The sequence below is a fragment of the Olea europaea genome, chromosome 14 (assembly GCF_002742605.1).
Source record: "Olea europaea var. sylvestris chromosome 14, O_europaea_v1, whole genome shotgun sequence".
NCBI classification, from domain to species: domain Eukaryota; kingdom Viridiplantae; phylum Streptophyta; class Magnoliopsida; order Lamiales; family Oleaceae; genus Olea; species Olea europaea.
In genome coordinates, this window is record NC_036250.1 from 17,243,471 (window position 1) to 17,255,840 (window position 12,370).

The 12,370-nt window shown below is 33.1% G+C and overlaps 1 protein-coding gene across 1 annotated transcript; it reads left to right on the forward strand.

The window, feature by feature from the left end:
- The first annotated feature begins 5,647 nt into the window (after nucleotides 1-5,647).
- Nucleotides 5,648-6,517, forward strand: LOC111409590 (uncharacterized protein At2g29880-like). The gene is made up of 4 exons (XM_023039620.1): nucleotides 5,648-5,697; nucleotides 5,828-5,873; nucleotides 5,994-6,155; nucleotides 6,218-6,517. Exons 1-4 carry the CDS (start codon nucleotides 5,648-5,650, stop codon nucleotides 6,515-6,517), a joined length of 558 nt encoding a protein of 185 aa, XP_022895388.1.
- The last annotated feature ends 5,853 nt before the right edge of the window (nucleotides 6,518-12,370 follow it).

Here is a 12,370-nt window from a genome sequence, read left to right on the forward strand (position 1 = left end):
TCGTTTAGTTCTAGTTCATTGATGTCTAGAGCGATAAATATCGGTGGTACAAATTTTGAAATTCCCTCCGAGTCAATTAGGTATATGCGTGTGGACGTTCGTAATGTGTTACCTGAAAAAGAATTACATGAATTTAGTTTTCTAAATTGGTGGAGGTGTAATGAAAAACAGTATCCAATTGTATCAAAACTTGCACGCGATCTACTAATATCTCCGGTGTCTACGGTAGCATCGGATGCTACATTCAATTTAGGTGGTCGAATTTTATCAAACGAACGTTCAAAACTAAAAGAAGATATATTGGAGGCTTTAATACGCTTGATGGATTGAGAATGTGCAGAATTACATGTTCAAAAATATGCTGACAGTATACTGGCCGAAAAGTTGCAGCAGGTCCAAACATAGAATATTGTAAGTTTTTAAAATAATTTATTTCAAAATAATATGTAATTTTTAAATTAATTTGTTTTAAGAAAAATTGTACACGAAATATTTTATTCCTGTACAATTTTAACTCCGCATACGTCATGTACCCGGTCCCAAGTCCGAAAAAAGAAAAAGGGTTGTAAGTTGTAATTTTTATTTAGTTTGTAATTTTTATTTGATTTGTAACTCGTATAAATTGTGCAATTTTTAAATTTTTGACGAAAATTTTAGATTCGTAATCTTGTAAAAAAAAAAAATCGAGTCGGCTTGATTTTGCTCGAGCTGAGCTCGAGCCTCGAGTTTCGGCTCACGAGCCGGCTCGTTGACATCCCTACCTCTTCGTCTAACAAAAAGGGCCCAATTAGAATTATTTTTGCTTTGGGGTCCATAATTCTTCCATGCAATGCAAGTTAATCCTCGAGACAATTTTATTTGTGTGGTCAATGTCCTTCTCAACTTCAACTTGTGAAATTTAATCCCAAATCATAAATTTTAATCGATTAAGTTCTTCTTCCTTTCCACTTGCTTCGAACGGGTTCGTCGCTAAAATCAAAATAAAAATTAACCCAAGTTAAATAGAAATTAATAAATTGATGACATATAAACTTAATAATGCGGCCTAAATAAATGCACAAATTGCACTTATCACGTTCCTCAACTCCTGTGAAAATGGAAGGCTGTCATCATCGTCGTCCAGCTCGTATGACCTGCATGGACCTTTTGAGTCTTCTCCCTCAGCTTGATACTGAGGTGGTTGGGATGTTCCCGCCTGGTCTAGTAAATTCGTTGCATCCCTTATTTCTCTTATATTTCTAAGCGGTCGAACCTCTTGAGTTCCTTGCCGTCCATCATATTCATGTTGCCTCAGAATGGGGTAGATTGTTGTGGCCAGTTACCTCCGACTTTGGTTGGGGCAAACTTGAGGTCACGTCCATGACTACTTCTCTCTCGACTAGGCTCAGACTTCTTGCTTGCTCATGCGGATAGGTTCCCGCGTGATTTTCTTGATGGAAGGCCTTTTGCTGAGTGCTCTGATACCTCCATGGCCTTGCATTTGCACGAGTAGTTGTTGCAAAATAGTGTTCTGCTGAGTAATGTCCTCATATTTACGGCCATTTTCCCGACTTCTTTCGACAAACGAGCAGTGGCTACACCTCTTCGATGTGTATGGTAGGGGTGACGAGTAGTAATGTTTGCTCAAAGAACCTCTTCTCCAGAGGCCTCGTGCTAGTGGTTTCTGCTTTGAGAGCCATAATGACTACAACTTATGGTATATCACCAATCCTTGGATTGAGTTCTCAGTCAGTACTTTTTGATAGTCGAATCTTTCTCCAAGGTATTGCAGCTGTACAATATCCTCACCAATGGCTTTCACCACTTGGAAGTTCGTGGTTGAGATGTGTGGTTTCCCACAAACGGCGTCAATCTGTTGACCTCAAAAAATGTACCTCTAATGTGGCCAATAGATCCTAAGACCTCTCACGTCCAGATAAACCGTATTCCTACACACTAGGACAAATCATTAGTTACAGGTAGCATTTTCTAGTAAGGGTGGATCCGACTGCGCGCACTCCGACGATCAAGTTAGTTTTGGAAAGAAATGTACGAGTATGGAAGGGCTTTTAACGTGAGCTTCCAATTTAAAAAAGGGTTGGTATTGGGAGTAAAGTAGAAAATATAGAGAGCAAAGTTATAGTATCAAAGTCTAAATTTGCATTACCCTTGAATGACACTAAGTGTGAGCTTTTATAGTGTGGGATAGTGAATATAGACCGTCAGATGAGAGGACACGTGGGCATAACCTCTTAGGTTTAACTTCCCATCATCGATATCAATCAATCACAGTGTATTAATGCTAATGCCAACTTTCCTTCTATAAATTAAAGCTTGCGGTAGTAGTCTTGACCAAATAGGTTGGCTATGGCGACAGTGGCAGGGAGTTGTCATGTCAATCACATAAGTAGATCTGATTCGGAGGTTGTTCGACCAAAGAGCTTCGTGTCCCTTCCTTGAGGGGGTTTGGTGTTATCGGTTTAGTTATACATGGGCTGGGTACATGTCAAGGGTTCGACAGATAGTTTGTCCACGTGGGCTTACCTCATCCACATCGGCTTGCTAAGTGGGATCCAGGTAGGGCCTTCGTTAGAGAATGTATAACAGTTAGTATCATTTGGATTCATGTATCACCAAAGTGCAATCCAAAATGCAAAATTCCAATTGTGGTAATTGGCTAAGATTATTTCCCGCACTTTGAAGATCACATACTATATTTCTGTGCAAAAATCATTCTTAACAAAACTTTATATTGTTGGAAAAAATGGGTGATTTGTGTATAGATATTTATCATAATACAAAACATAACATTAAAATATAATTCAACTATAATCATAAACATAAAAGTTCAACAAAAACATGAACATAAATTATAAGTAGAGAGTTATAAAAACAAGTTTTAGAGAGTCACGTCAAGAATGATGTCCTAAAATTGTGTCGTCTTTCCTTTGTGCGGGTACTTTCGACACTTAAACATAACATTAAAATATAATTCAACTATAATCATAAACATAAAAGTTCAACAAAAAACATGAACATAAATTATAAGTAGAGAGTTAGAAAAACAAGTTTTAGAGTCACGTCAAGAATGATGTCCTAAAATTGTGTCGTCTTTCCTTCGTGCGGGTACTTTCGACACTACACGGTTCAAAAATAAAACCCATGTGGCTTATAGTTGATTCTCCTTCTATGGATATGATCATAAGTAGATAAAGAACAAGTCTTTCATCAAATTGCTAAAACTATATAAATATAAATATAATACGTTACATGGAAATTCATTTTTCAAATTGTGTTTTCATATTGTATTAACAATGAAATATTCACTCCTTTTTATATTGTAAAATTAACCCCACTATCGATCGATTTAAAAGATAAGTTACACTCCAACAGTAAGAGAGTGTATTTGATTGAGGCTTTCAAAGATTTTTGGAGATTTAAAAAGTTTAGGTGTATTCAATTGAAACTGAATCTTTAAAGCTTGGCGAATTTAATAGAGACTTTTAAAAAGTCTTTACAAGTCACGGAGTATTTAATTAAAACTTTTTAGAAATCTCTACATGTTATGAGGTATTTAATTAATAATGACTTTTAGGGAATTTATAATTCATTAGGCTTATAGTAGAGACTTTTTGGTAGAAAATATAAATTGAAAATCTCAAAAGAAATCTCCCATCTATCAGCCTCTTCTCTTCTCTTTCACACTCTAGGGTTTTCTCTCTCTCTTCCAACCAGGTAAAAAAAAAAAAAATTGTTTGAATATTTGCTTTGAGTTTTTCTTTATTAACATGGTATATAATATTTGTGTAATTCTATTCGATTTTGAATTAGTTTGTAAGTGAGAATATGGCCTTGGTTTATAATTTCCCTTGATTTATAATTCTAGGTAGCAAGGTCGCTCTTTAAGATGATCATTCTGTTGCTAGGAGAATTTACATTAATTTAGTGTTAATTGTTTTGCTATATAGACTATATTTAGCATAATGTTTAGAAAATCATTGAAATTAGCATAAGTTAACAGCACTCTTTTGCTATGTATCTTTCTTTTTATTTGTTGGGTTTCACAAATGTTGTTACGTCTTCCTTAAATCAACACACTATTGTCTAATCCATGCTTTGAGTTTTTCTTTATTAACATGGTATATAATATTTGTGTAATTCTATTCGATTTTGAATTAGTTTGTAAGTGAGAATATGTCCTTGGTTTATAATTTCCCTTGATTTATAATTCTAGGTCGCAAGGTTGCTCTTGAAGATGATCATTCTGTTGCTAGGAGAATTTACATTAATTTAGTGTTAATTGTTTTGCTATATAGACTATATTTAGCATAATGTTTAGAAAATAATTGAAATTAGCATAAGTTAACAGCACTCTTTTGCTATGTATCTTTCTTTTTATTTGTTGGGTTTCACAAATGTTGTTACGTCTTCCTTAAATCAACACACTATTGTCTAATCCATCATACTTAAAACCTCAACGTAAAAATACGCAAATTTTACTGATGATAAAATCATTTATTACACCAAATTAGATCTATAAATAACTAGCATATACAATTTCAGTAGTACTGGAGTTAATTACATTTTTTTTTTTTTTTTGGCTATATCGAATAGCAAATAAAAAATTGGCAGCAATACTTAATTGGTTTTCTTGAATTGACCATTTATTTAATTCGGATTGGAAGCTTCTTTGTGTCAAGTAGTAATATAATTTAAAACACTTAACAATTTATACCGTATAAAAGTTAGTATGCATATATAAATGTCTCTGTGTGTAAACTGGGATTCCTGTTAGTATTTTCATAATTTCTTTTAGCCAATTTTGGCATTGCGGTGCTCTTTTTTGGGAAAAATGGTCGAATTTTTGTGTTGAGGAGTAAAGTCAGCCTTCAACTTTATTTGAAAGATAGAGTTGGTGAGTTGATGAGAATTTTTAATAATTGAGTTTCGATTTCTCTTCTAGTGTTGTACCAGAACCAGGAACATATAGCTAATAATCCAGAAGTAGAAATTTAGTAGCAGGAAAGGCAACATGTATTAAAAGTAAAATAGAGAGATGCTAATACTCCCATCACATTTTACAAAGTGCAGGAAAAGTTGTCCCTCTCCAAGTTGCTTGAAATAATGGCCAAAGGCAAATATGGATCACTGTTCTTCATAAATTGATGCTTTAGATTTGGTGCGATGAAGCACCATCTTTTCGATCGGATTGATTCCATTGCAGAAAATCAATGAACCAAGAGCCAACATGGAAAGACATTTTTTCACTTTTTGTCTCTTACCCGGGTTAGTACTTGCATTTCCAACCGTATGATGGGGATCAATACCTAGAAACTATTCAAGTACCTAGTCCTAAAGATGACTTCGAGTCCAAGAAATTCAAAAGCCGTAGAAAAGGATAAGTGAAACAAACCTAACTGCATTCAGTGACACCATATGATTATACCAAGAATAATTTTACTTTTCCCATTGTCGTTTTTATGTTAATTTTATTTGTAAACATTTTAGTCCATCTTTGTCATTCATAGTTTGTTTATATTTTAATATATTGCATGTACAATATGATAATAATATTAATGAAAGATTCAATGCAAGAAAATGACAAGGTTTAGGAAAGAGATATTAAAAAATATGAGAAATAGACGTGGGAAATAAGCTACTAAAACTCATGATTGATGCTGTCACTCGTGGTTGGCGTGATAGTAATGGCGCGTTGATGTAGAAAAACACATACTCCCCCATCCTAACAAAAAGCTTGGGATTGAAAAAACTTATGCCCAACATAAAAGTCGTGTGAAATGATTTAAAAAATAGTAAAGTATTCTAAGCTTATACGCCATAACTCTAGGTTTGGATGGGATTATTTGATGAAAAAATTCATTGCTAATGATGAAGTATGGGATGATTACTTTATCTTGAGCTTCTCTTGTTACTTGATTTTAAAAAAATATAAAATTTAAGCTATTGGTTAGTTATGTGTATGTTTCACTTAAAATTACTTTTTTCTTTAATAGTCTCATCCTGAAGAGAAAAGTTACCACATGGACACTTTTGCAAATTATGAAGATTTGAGAATTGTAGTTGGACATATAACAACTGTTGGCACACACTCAATTGCACTAGGGATGATACTGATGCAAGAACATTTTATAGTGGAGAAAGAAGAGTTAGTGAAGGTTTAATAAATGACTTCATGCATGATCTTGATACTGAAGTATCCATACCAATTGATAAACAGGATCCTATAAATTCAAAGGTTCTCCTATCAATTCGAAAACGAAGTAGAACCAAGTTTGAAGCAAAATCTAGTATGTTTGATCCCAAAAGGACTCAATCAGATGTTATAGACAAACTTGCTTGTACAGTTGATAAGATCACTCAAGCTATTGAATCAATTGACACTAGACAGCATAATTGTTGGTACATTATAAAGGAGATCCCAGACTTGGATGATAATGATCGTTTTAAGGTCCTTGATTTGCTTAATACTAAAGCAAAGAAGTCTGAGTTTTTGAACATGACATCAGAAGAACATTAAATGGATAATACTTGTGGTAGATATGATGGTCAAACCATGATCTATTTTACCAAAAAATAAATAAAGGAAAGTACAAGATTTTACCCTTACTTTAAAGTAAGTGATGGATAATATTTATTGTAATTTTTGTTTTTTGTTATCATTAGAATTCATATTATTTGTTTGTATTGTTTTATTATTTTAGAAGTATTGAAGCTATTGATGGTACTCATATTCCAGTAACGGTAACTGGACGCAATACAAGCAGTTATAAAAGTCATTATGGAACAATTTCACAGAATGTTTTGGCCACTTGTAACTTTGATTTAGAATGTATAACGTGCTTACTGGTTGGGAGGGATCATGATATGATTCTAAGGTGTTGAGTGATGCTTTAACGAGGAGAAATGGACTTAGCTCCACAAGGTATAGCTTTATTATTTTCAATTTTTTTTCTTTTATCTTGTTGTATAATAATTATACATGTTACAAGTCACTTACTAATTTTACAAGTATTTTATATTCAGGTAAATATTTTTGGGAGATTGTAGATTTTCAAATCGACGGCAATTCTTAACTCCTTTTCGAGATGTTTATTATTATATTCAAGATTTTGCTAGTCAAGATTGTGCCCCTAAAAATACAAAAGAAATGTTTAAATCTTAGTCATGCTTCCTTGAAGAACGTAGTTGAGATGATATTTGGTATATTTAAATCATGATTTACAATTTTCAAAATTAATCCTCCATTTCCATATTGTACACAAGTGGATATTGTATTAGATTATGTTGGATTACACAATTTGCAAAGAGTGTCATTTTGATAAAATTCTTATAGAATGTGACAATGGAGATTCTTCATCTTCTTCAGTTAATGATGGGAAAGATTTTGGACCATTTTTTTAGAATAAAAAACAAGAAAGAGATAATGCTAATGCATGGAAAGCTACTATAGCAGCTGATATGCGGAAAGATGTTTGAAATGTTTGATTTTTTTTTATTTTTTTTTTGAACATAACTAAAATACTATTACTTTTTTTGGCATTTTGATTATTTGTTAATCTATTTGATGTGACTTGGAAAAAAAATTAAAACTTTTTTGTTGACATGAAAAATATGATTTATTGCTTTGCATCTTTAATTATAAGAGTTATGAATGATTTGTACATACAAGAAGTTATTTAAAATATTAAATTATATTCTTAATATTTAAAAAAGAGTTATGAATGATTTGGACATACAAGAAGTTATTTAAAATATTAAATTATATGCTTAATATTTAAAAAAAAATAAAGTCTTTAAAAGCCTTTAAAATTCTCTAATGAAAATATCTAGAAGTCCATGGAAGTCTTTTATTAATTCTTACCAAATTTCAAAGTCACCCACTTAAAGAAAGTCAATAAAAGTTTTTAAAAGTCCCAATTGAATACACCCCAGAAGATTACTAACATAATATTAAAATTGAAAATTAAAAGCAAAAACTGGAAATCCAAGTCCATTTTGTTTCCAGAATTTAAAGTTTTTTAAAGATGTTACAACATAATCTTCTTTTGTACTTGTAAATCTAAGGCCAAAAGCCTCCATATGCCGCTGGGGTGGCTGGCGGTGTGCAACCTCTTCCAAGTTGCATGCTCCAACAAGCAAGCCATTTTTCAAGTATGTAAGAGAAGTAAAACACACAAGCATATGAGATTGTTGACAAGTAATATTGTAGTGAGTTACATGTAACATGCCACAAGGAATAACCATTAACTATAGTGTTCTAGTTATTATCAAATTCGACATATGTGACACAAAAATGTTTGTTTGTTGTAATTATCCTAAATTAAGTTACGAATTGTGTTAAAGTGTGTGTGTGTGTGTGTTTTTTTTAATCAGATTTTGAGATGAATGCATTGAATTTTAGATTTCACCTACTAGCATCTACTTTCAATTCTCGAAAAAGGGTTTTAGGCAACTACTTTCAACCTTCAAAAGCAAGTTGCGGTTTCTACAATTACTGTAATTATACAATCTTAAATTTATGTTTTCCCCTTTCTAACTTTTCCAATAGTACAACTAATAACAATTGCGGCTCAGTTGATTATTATTGATACAAAAGCGGTGTGAATGAACAATCAAGCGATAAGCATATTGAAAGTGGTGTGAAAAAACAAATACATCAAAGGCTTAGCCTCAGATTTACACACAATTGATTTTGATTGAAGTAGAGAAACCTACCAGAATAAGTTCTGATTCAATTCAGTTATTATTATTATTATTATTATTATTATTATTATTATTATTATTATTATTATTATTATTATTATTATTATTATTTTTTTTTTTTTTTTTTTTTAATGTGACCACCAGTGTTGTGTGTGAAGTGTTGGTAGTTATTTATGTATGATAGGTTTTAAGTTGATGGGAATAAATTTGGTTTTTCTTTTGGTTAAGTTGTGAATTTTCAGTAAGCCCCTGTTTGACCCCCATTCTCCTTCTCATTCTCATTCTTTTTCTTTTTCTTATTTTTAACCACACAATCTTCATAAAATAATATTATATGCAAATCAATAACTTTTCATTCTTTGTGAACCACATGTTTTTAAAAAAAAATACTATTTCAACCATTAAAATTTGACAAGAACGGGGGCCAAATGGGGGCTAATGTGTACGCATGATTACATACACAGAGAATGAGTATTTGATATTTCCCTTCACGAGTTACATAATTCTATAGTATTCAATTTTGGAGGGAGAGAGAGAATAATTATTTACTTGCTTTATTCAATTATCTAGTTCAAGGATTAGTATTTTGATTTAATTAAAAGAAGGTTTACACCCACCGGTGTAACTTTGATTTTGGAGAATACAATAGAGGATTTGGAGATTTGAAGCATCAAGTTCTTATCAAAAAAGATGGAAGCTCGTGATCTAAAACATTGAAAGTTTGTGATTTAGAATTAATTAAAGAATTGATCATTGAATTTTGGAAAAAAATCGAATCATTTATTCTTGAATTAACATACAAGTGAATATTTAGATGATCTTGTTTATTGAATTAAAGAATTTTTTTAAATTTTCAACAAAAATACCTGTTGGGTTTTTTGATACCCAATAATTCGGACGATGATTAAAATAGTTGTAGGATTATTTATCGACACCATGGATTTGGCTCGACTCGAAGACGAACTACACTTTTGGATGGCTTGAGTTTGGGTTAGATGATTATTTGGTTAGTTGGATCATTTAGTGATTAATATGGAGTTGGAAATTGGCCCATTAGTTTAGGTTATATGGCAGTCAATTTAGAGATCTCTTAGCTCATATTTGGTGACCTAAACTATATATATATATATATATATATATATCTCCCAGCCATTTTGATGTGTGTGTTGTAGCAATGGAGAGGAGAGTTGAGAGAAGAGAGGCAGCCGAGAGAGAGGGAAGCCATGTGAGATTGTGAGTGAAATTCAACCATTGTGATATCTTCATCTTTCTCTCCATACCTTTGTGGATTGCTAACACCACCTCCCTTTTCCTTTCTGGGGTTAGAGAGAAAGAGAACTAGGGCTGGGCAAATCTCCCGAACCAAATCGAACCGAACCCGATGGTTCTTGTCAAATTAAATACCCGAACGGATATCTGAATTGAGAACCGACGGGTACGGTTCGGTTATCAGTTCTAGACCTAAAACCGAAGAACCGAATAAGAACCGAATCTTTCTAATTTTTTTTATATTGAGTAAATCAAGTTATTTTAATTTTTTCTAAAAAAATTAATAAATTAACAATTTCTAAATCCAAAATTTTGGCCCAATAATTTGTTTCATTTCTAATTTTTTAATTTTTGGCCCAATTACCCATTTTATTGTTTCATTTCTTAGCCAAGCAAGATCAAATCCACTAAATAACCCTAAACACCAACACCAAAGTGCATAACGTTGTCTTGACTCTCGCACTCACTCTCGCAGCCTCGTTAATATTCCAAAACCTATACAATTATCGGTCGACACTATGACCTCCGATCGAAACCGTGACCTTCGCCAACCGAAGCTTTGATCGTAGCGATCATTTGAACAAGGTAGTTTACTAGTCTCTGACATTCCAAAACCATTGAATGTATCATTAGTTGTATTTATATAATGTTTTTATAAATGTTAAAAAATTTAATTATAGTACAGAACCGAACGGAACCGAACCCGAACGGTTCCATAATTATATTTGGACTCGACGGTTCCATTTACTAGATACCCGAAAAGTTCGGTTCGGTTCGGTTCGGTTCTTTTTAGAATCGAACCGAACCGACCCGCGCCCACCCCTAAAGAGAACAGTCCAAAGTGAAGGCGAAAGTTTTGGGTCAAGCCAAGGTAAATGGTGTTCGTTTGATTGTTTTCTGAGCCCGGAATCAAGATTTATCGAGGAATTTTCGCTACAAATGGTATTAGAGCTTGTGTTATTGATAAATCTGTGATTTTTGGAACTAAAATTGAACTGGAAGTGGCCCAAAATCGATCTGAAAAATAGGCAGAAAATTGGACAGAATTCTGGTAGATTTTTGTAAAAATTGGAGGGATCTGTTTTGGTGTTTTCTGACCAAACCAGTTGCGGTTTGGAGAAACGGACACCATCATTGGACTGTGCAGGTAGAGACGGTTCAAAAAGGTCGGGGAGTCGCCGACGCGACTGGCTCGTGAAGAATTCAGTATGGCGCATGCAGGCGCGTGGATGGCATTCCGACAATGGTATCTTCAAACAGAATATTTCTGGTGACAATACGGACCCTGCAGTGTTGTCGGATTTCAGTTTTAAGCAATATAGTGAAAGTTGGACAATTTTGCCCTTGGACGTTCAGGTGTCGGGTGCTATTTTCGTGTTACTGTGGTTGCTTGTGACTTTAGGATGAATAGTGATAATCTTGAAGTGGTGAATTTGCATCTCTCGATATGTACGGACCTTCAGACGTGGTCCGCTCAGTATCGCATTCTTTGCCTTTTATTATTGCAGTTAAAATTAATGTATATGTTAATTATTTATTTTGCGCATTAGAAGTTATTGTGTGATGTGACGTTAGGTTTGGGGTAACCATTGCTTGTTGCTAGACCTAGGAATTACATGTTAATTAATTGTCTTAAATTCTATGTGAGTGTGACACCAATTTTTCTACACCGATAGAATTGCATGTAACATTAGGAAAATTTACTAAACTATTCTGTATAAATTACGTGTCAGTACTTTGCTTGTGGTCATTATTTGGTATTGTCGGCATGTATAGGTCTAAGGCAAGTGCGAAAAATAAAATATGTTTTGACTGTAGTAAAATTTGGGCATAGTTGAAAGAGATTGTCTTAAGTTGATAATAAAAGGAAAGATGAGGATTGAGACAAGGCGAATGTGTAACGCCCCAAATTTTATTATAAAAATAGGTATGGGTCGTTACCAAAAACTTACTTTTATTTATTTTAAATACCAAACGGTAAGAATAAAATTCTTAAATAAACAAGATACTAGAACATTCATAAATTAAACTTAAATCATGGAAATATACGCAATCAACAAATAAATCAAATAACATGTTTTTTTTACACAACCAACTAGTAAATTTAGAGGCTGTTGATGAGAGACACAAAATAGCCTAACGAAATTGTTTTTGAATGATTTCTTGAAAAACAATTTCTTTACTTAGCAACCCGCACATCGCTCAGCCACCTCCACGTCGACCCTACTGATCTAAAATGTTGAAATTAAAGGAGTAAGTAATTACACTCAGTAGGATACGTGCGTCCGAACAATATGATAAATTTTAAAACGTAAATTCATAACATTTCATACCATCATTTCATCAAGAGCAATCGGTGATCAGTCGAAAGCTCTAGTACATTTGAGGAGACCCGAAA

Coding starts and splice junctions, on each gene's coding strand:
- LOC111409590 (XM_023039620.1), top strand. CDS start 5,648: ATGATTGATGCTGTCACTCGTGGTTGGCGTGATAGTAATGGCGCGTTG. Junction 5,698..5,827: donor GATAGTAATGGCGCGTTGAT/GTAGAAAAACAC, acceptor CCATAACTCTAG/GTTTGGATGGGATTATTTGA. Junction 5,874..5,993: donor AATTCATTGCTAATGATGAA/GTATGGGATGAT, acceptor TTTCTTTAATAG/TCTCATCCTGAAGAGAAAAG.